General features: G+C 43.7%; 1 protein-coding gene across 1 annotated transcript in view; it reads right to left on the bottom strand.

The window, feature by feature from the left end:
- chd1l (chromodomain helicase DNA binding protein 1-like) overlaps nt 1-5,726 on the bottom strand; it is a gene marked incomplete at its 5' end in the record, with an annotated part of 18,799 nt that extends 13,073 nt beyond the window's left edge. The window contains 10 exons of the mRNA XM_080535985.1: nt 15-111; nt 527-619; nt 1,125-1,280; nt 1,689-1,851; nt 2,345-2,426; nt 2,530-2,564; nt 2,837-2,948; nt 3,338-3,444; nt 3,916-4,028; nt 5,633-5,726. Coding sequence (XP_080392111.1) covers nt 15-111; nt 527-619; nt 1,125-1,280; nt 1,689-1,851; nt 2,345-2,426; nt 2,530-2,564; nt 2,837-2,948; nt 3,338-3,444; nt 3,916-4,028; nt 5,633-5,726 — 1,052 coding nt within the window. The remainder of the gene's footprint in view (nt 1-14; nt 112-526; nt 620-1,124; nt 1,281-1,688; nt 1,852-2,344; nt 2,427-2,529; nt 2,565-2,836; nt 2,949-3,337; nt 3,445-3,915; nt 4,029-5,632) is intronic.
- Nucleotides 5,727-7,126: the final 1,400 nt, after the last annotated feature.

Raw genomic sequence — 7,126 nt, 5'->3', positions numbered from 1 at the left:
GCAGAGGGACTAACCCTTCATGCATGTATTTCAACATGCTGTCCAGAAGACACAGCTTTCCACTGGCCTCGATGAGATGCTCCCCCATTTCGAACGGCTCCGGTTCCACTCCTGAGCAGGAGAAGAGGTGATTCATGTTTGCATACATTCTTCTGGACAGCGGTACAGGGCCACCAGGACAAAAACATCACAACACTTGAACAGTTTCTTCCCCAAAGCCACAGCCCTCCTCAATAACTCCTGATCATTGCCACTTGCACTTTACATGTTCTTGCACTTAGTTGTACAGTATATTTATTCATTTATTAATATTCACTCATATTGGTACTGTATATTCTGTCTTGAGTTTTGTTGTATTGTCGTCTTGTACTGTAGCTTGTTCAGCATGGTAGAATACCAAGTCATGTTCCTAGTGCACTGCACATGGCGAATAAAGTTGAATCGAATTGAATACCACACAGATACTAAACAAAGCCCAGCAGTAATGTGTATGGTCCCACAGTGCTAACTGCACATAAGGACTCACCGTGAAACAGGTAGGGGTGGTCGACACACTTCCTCAGCTGCATGAGTATGTTCAGCAGCCTGGTCTTGTTGCCTTGTTCATTCTCAAAGGCGTCTGAAAGCAACACAGAGGCCAGTTTGCTACAGTTGCATTCCTTGTGAGTGAAAAGGGTTTCCTTGAGTGAACAATGGTATTTTCTGACATAACCTAAAAATCATCAAAAGTTTCAACATAAAGCAGCAATGGAAACAACCAAATAGGTTGAGACTAAATTGTTCATAATTAATGGTAAATGGTAAATGAACTGCACTTATATAGCACCTTTTTTTGCTGCTCCAAAGCTGCTCCAAAGCGCTTTACAACAGCCTCTCATTCACCCATTCACACACACATTCACACACCAATGGCGGCAAGCTGCCATGCAAGGCGCAGGCCCGCTCACTGGGAGCAATTTGGGGTTCAGTGTCTTGCCCAAGGACACTTCGACATGTGGCCAGTCGGGGCTCGAACCGCCGATCTGCCGACCTTGTGATCATTAGATGGCGATTCTACCTCCTGCGCCACAAGTCTCAAATAAGTCTAACTCAGTACATAAAGTCCACTGCAGCGGACGTCTCACCCAGGTCCTTCATCAGGATGGCCTTGTAGTATCTCTTCTGCAGGGCTGACATCCCGTGGTACATCACCAACTCGGTTTTCTTCGGCAGGTCGGCCGCCACTTCTGCTTTGACCCTCCGGAGCAGGAAGGGCTGGAGGACACACTGGAGCTCTGAGGCTGGGGGCGTTGGAACAACAAAATTTAGTTTTTTTACATAATCTGATCCATTAGGAGTTTATTAATGCCTGTGTGGTGTTATTTTTAAAATGTTGACATTTTTTTATTAGTAATTAATAAAATACAAAGGTTCCATCTCACAAAACATAATGGAATGTAAAAACTTTGACGCTCAATATCTCTGAACTACCCTAAACGGAGATATAATTCTAAGCTCACAAAGTGACACAGAATCCAATATGTGTACTTGTATGAATTCCATATCGTACACATTGTATAATCACAACCAAATGAAGATGCACAACAGATACAACAAAATATTGTGTCATATATAAGTATTGTATATAAAGACACATTTGGGGTATTGCAAAATACCCAGAGCAGGTTGATTCCTAGGTAGTGCCGTACCCAGAGCAGGTTGGTTCTGCACATGTGAGTAAGTGCTGACGAAGTCGTCTACTTCTTCTGGTGGAAAGAGGCTGGGCTGGATGAAGTTCAGGAGGGAGTAGACCTCCTGCAGGTTGTTCTGGATGGGGGTCCCAGTCAGAAGCACTCTAAATCCCACTGAGAACTGCAAGGGGAGGGAGAATCGTCACGGCAAGGCAGACCACGGCAAATGCTGAGAAAGAGGGCTAGACTCAATTCGGTTGTTAAGTCTGACGTCACTTCTTTGTGACATTTAGCAATTTCCGGGTCCAAATAAAAAAAATCCCCGTACCAGAGTACCAGTGTACTACAGCGGTAGAATGACAGTTCAATTGTTTTTTTAGACTCGGATCTATTCATACAACAAGGGACGCAGCACTTTCCCGTTTTTCCCATATTGTCAGCGTCTTTGAGCCTCGGAAAAGCGCTACATAAATATAATGAATTATTATCATTACTACGGCATTTCGAAGAGAGCGCCTCAGCCAACGTTGGACCCGGAAACACGTCACGACTTAACAACCGAATAGCAGCGGGGGGCTGGTGGAGGGAGAAATTGGCATGGGATGGAATGAGGGATGGTCTCAAACACATGATGTCAACCTCCACCAGCCTCTCCTGGTCAGCAGGTAACTTACCTCTGTCAGGGCTTTGTGCAACAAGGAGTTCTGGTTCTTCAGCCGGTGAGCCTCGTCCACCACTAGAACCTTCCACTTCCACCTGTAGACAAGATCAATGTTGTATACGGCCTGTGGTATATAGTGTTGGGTTTTGAATTTGCTAAGCATTCTGGGTGTTAGCTATGAAGAAGTGTCAAGCGCACCTCCTTCTCAGGAACGAAGCGTCGTTGAGACATAGCTGAGGAGAAAGAGAGAGGGAGAGAGAGAGAGAGAGAGAGAGAGAGAGAGAGAGAGAGAGAGAGAGAGAGAGAGAGAGAGAGAGCGTTTTGAGTGAGAGTCAAATTGGACACATCCAAAATCCAGATAAGACTTGAATTGAATTAATGGAGAAGTTCATATGAAGGTCATATATAGACAGTTGAAGGTCATATATAGACAGTTGAAGGTCATATATAGACAATTGAAGGTGATATGGTCATATACAGTTGCCACATTGCCACACAGGATCACCTCGTACGTGGTGAGCAGGACATTGAAGGGCAGGTTGGCCATGTCTCTCTGCAGCTCTGCCCTCTTCTCTTTGCTCCCAGTGTAACACAGCACAGTCAGACTCGGGGAGAAGCTGAGGGGGCAACAATGGTAAATGGTAAATGGACTGCACTTATATAGCGCCTTTTTTGCTGCTCCAAAGCTGCTCCAAAGCGCTTTACAACGGCCTCTCATTCACCCATTCACACACACATTCACACACCAATGGCGGAAATCTGTCAGAGCACAAGACAGGCCAGAAGACCAAGCTCATACTGCGCAAATTCAGCACTAGGACATTCATGCTTGGTTCACATAACAACACATGAATACTAAATGCCAACCGAGTCAACCTGTAAACATGACTTGTATTCTCAACGTGGACAAGGCTCCCACCCAGTGGCTGGTAGGAGCTATGTTCAATGAATGATTGTCTGGGACCAGACATGAAGTGGCATGGAGCAAATGTTTGGATCTTCTCACCGTTCCATCTCCTGCCTCCAGTTCTCCATGACAGAGAGTGGACTCAGCACCAGGAACGGTCCCTCCTGTCCTAAGGCCCCTCTCATGTACACCAGCAGAGAGATGGTCTGAAGGCAGCAAACACAGACAAACACATCTTGAAAAACATATACACAGATCCTTCTGCTTGTTTATAAAGCTCTCACTGTCATAGCACCAGAATATTTGAAAGACCTTTTGGTGAGGCTGCATTCTCATTTTATGCACCCAGATTGTGTCTCACTGCCAGTTTACATTAGGGATGCAACCTCAGCACATATGTTCAAGTCAAGACTAAAAACCCATCTTTTTAATATTGCCTTTAAATTACTAAATAATTAAATTAGATTATATAATGATTAAACTTTGAGCTGCAACGTTTGCAGGAAAAGCGCTATACAAATAAAGTTATTATTATTATTATTATATACAAACATATAGTAGCAACCAACATCTTGTTGAATGTTGAATGACAGAACTAGGCAAACGACACATGCACATCGTTCTACCTATGTAAAGAGATGGACAGGGGGGAACAAAGGTAACGTATTGTAGCATACCTGACATGTCTTGCCCAAGCCCATCTCATCTCCCAAGATACACCCCTCCTGATTCTGGAGACATTGAGTCAGCCACCGTACTCCGTCCAACTGGTAGGGTCTCAGCCGTATCCCTGAGGAGACACACCAATGTTGAGCACAAGACAAGTATAAATAAAAGCTCATGAATTATGCTAGTAGTAGTTGGGTTGGCTGCACGTTTTGGCTGTTCCAGATTCTAGATTTCAAGATCCTTCTGCTTGTTTATAAAGCTCTCACTGGCACAGCACCAGAATATCTGAAAGACCTTCTGCTATCAGCCCAATAGAGCTCTCAGGTCTTCTGCTAGCATATCAGCCCAATAGAGCTCTCAGGTCTTCTGCTAGCATATCAGCCCAATAGAGCTCTCAGGTCTTCTGCTAGCATATCAGCCCAATAGAGCTCTCAGGTCTTCTGCTAGCATATTAGCCCAATAGAGCTCCCAGGTCTTCTGCTAGCATATCAGCCCAATAGAGCTCTCAGGTCTTCTGCTAGCATATCAGCCCAATAGAGCTCTCAGGTCTTCTGCTAGCATATCAGCCCAATAGAGCTCTCAGGTCTTCTGCTAGCATATCAGCCCAATAGAGCTCTCAGGTCTTCTGCTAGCATATCAGCCCAATAGAGCTCCCAGGTCTTCTGCTAGCATATCAGCCCAATAGAGCTCTCAGGTCTTCTGCTAGCATATCAGCCCAATAGAGCTCTCAGGTCTTCTGCTAGCATATCCGCCCAATAGAGCTCTCAGGTCTTCTGCTAGCATATCAGCCCAATAGAGCTCTCAGGTCTTCTGCTAGCATATCCGCCCAATAGAGCTCTCAGGTCTTCTGCTAGCATATCAGCCCAATAGAGCTCTCAGGTCTTCTGCTAGCATATCAGCCCAATAGAGCTCTCAGGTCTTCTGCTAGCATATCAGCCCAATAGAGCTCTCAGGTCTTCTGCTAGCATATCAGCCCAATAGAGCTCTCAGGTCTTCTGCTAGCATATCCGCCCAATAGAGCTCTCAGGTCTTCTGCTAGCATATCAGCCCAATAGAGCTCTCAGGTCTTCTGCTAGCATATCAGCCCAATAGAGCTCTCAGGTCTTCTGCTAGCATATCAGCCCAATAGAGCTCTCAGGTCTTCTGACACTGGTTTTCTCTGTGTACCACATGTACAAAAGAAGAGATTTGGTGAGGCTGCATTCTCATTTTATGCTCCAGATTGTGTCTCACTGCCCGTTTACATTAGGGATGCAACCTCACCACATTATGTTCAAGTCAAGACTAAAAACCCATCTTTTTAATATTGCCTTTAAATGACTAAATAATTAAATTAAGATTATATAATGATTGGAGCACTTTGAGCTGCAACGTTTGGAGGAAAAGCACTATACAAATAAAGTTGTTATTATTATTATTATTATTATTATTATTATTATTATTATTATTATTGTTCCACTTGCAGCCGTCATTCATTGCCACGATCATGACGTGCAAATCCTGTATAATCAGGAGATCATGTCGTCATTTACTTTACAGATTCTTAACGGGTACAGTAGTTCATTCATGTTATTTCGGTATAGTTTGTTTGCATGATTATGTCTTTTCGCATGTTTCGTAGGGCAACATAACTTATGTCATATGGCAACATTATATTATATAATATTATATTCTGAAATCTGGAATCATTTTCATTTCAGTTCAGTCAATAGTTCAGCCACGAACCTTGTAAACCCCACTTCTGCAATTCACTCTCAGACAGATTCGTCTTCACTTTGCCTGGCACTTTGTTTTTTATTCTCTGTAGGAAGCTTGTCATGTTTGCAAAGAATAATGGTCTGAAAATGTCACTTGCAGCGGAGAGGACAGTGAAGTTTCCCGCGGGCAGAAGTAAACACGAAGTTATTTCCTGGCTGACACGTGACCACGAGTAGGCGTGGCTTATAGACGTAAACACAACGTTATTTCCTGGCTGACACGTGACCACGAGTGGGCGTGGCTTATAGAAGTAAACACAGTTATTTCCTGACTGACACGTGACCGCGAGTGGTCGTGGCTTATAGAAGTAAACACAAAGTTATTTCCTGACTGACACGTGACCACGAGTGGGCGTGGCTTATTCGAGCAGGCAGGATTCCACGGCGCTTCAGTGCCTCACAGATCTGAACTGACTGGATAGGTGAAAGCAGCAATATGATATTAAAACCCTTTTTGCAGTCCATCCTATCCATGTCTAAATAAATAAAATAAATTTGTTTACATAATTAACATAACAAGTCTGGTCGTCATTAGGACATTATAAAAGTGTTATAAGAATTAGAATACCACGAGAGTGTAGTTCTGATCAAATAAAGCACTGAGGGTCTCTTCAAACCCAGTCATTTGTATCATGTATAAACTCCTCAAAAAAAGGTTTGGAAACGTTATTTCGGTCGATTATTCCTCCCCTTTAATAATACCAACTGGTTTTGTATTTTATATCGTTGGAAAGCCTGATTAGTCACCTTTACAACGAGGTACAACTTGTAAGGATCATGCATTCGTGGAATGAGCAATACAGCTAAACGTGTGGGTAGAGGCCCACAATTTTTTCCCCAAATCCCCTGCAATATTCTTCTGTTGGTATTCACTCTCGTTTTGTGGAGTGGATGATTGCACTCTCCCACAGTAATAAGGAAAAAAACAACACATATTGGCCATTTTTACACTTTATTCATTTGACACTGTCAGGGACCTCAGCAGCGTGTGGAAGATCCATACGCAGTCACAACAGCTTGGCACCCCCTCCTCATGCTGGTCACCAGCCTGGTCACACACTGCTGTGGGACGGCATCCCATTCCCTTTGGGTCAATTCCCCCTATCCTCTTCATCACAGATGCGGACAGGAAATGCGAGGCTGTGATTGGCCTGAACCCCTACCTGGGGGAGTGACTGTAACCTGTGTATACAAATGTAATGTCTCCTCTGTTCAGGACTTCTCTGAGAAGGATTTCACTGACAGTCCCTGTCTGTCATGCTTGTAAACTGTTCTCATTTTGCTAAAGATAATTAAACACCTTTTTCTATACAATCTGAAGAAAATAGGCTGTTGTTTTCATATTCTACATTTAGATTATACTTAGTTTGTTTACAGTCATATATATTAAACTCACCAACTGCCAAATAATTCCGGAACACTCACCACCAATTGTTCTATGTGGTGTCTACCTAGCAACAGG

This window comes from Nansenia antarctica (assembly GCF_963989245.1).
Source record: "Nansenia antarctica genome assembly, chromosome: 7".
NCBI lineage: Eukaryota > Metazoa > Chordata > Actinopteri > Argentiniformes > Microstomatidae > Nansenia > Nansenia antarctica.
The sequence above is the reverse complement of the archived record's forward strand: the minus strand, read 5'-3'. Positions and strand labels throughout refer to the sequence as shown.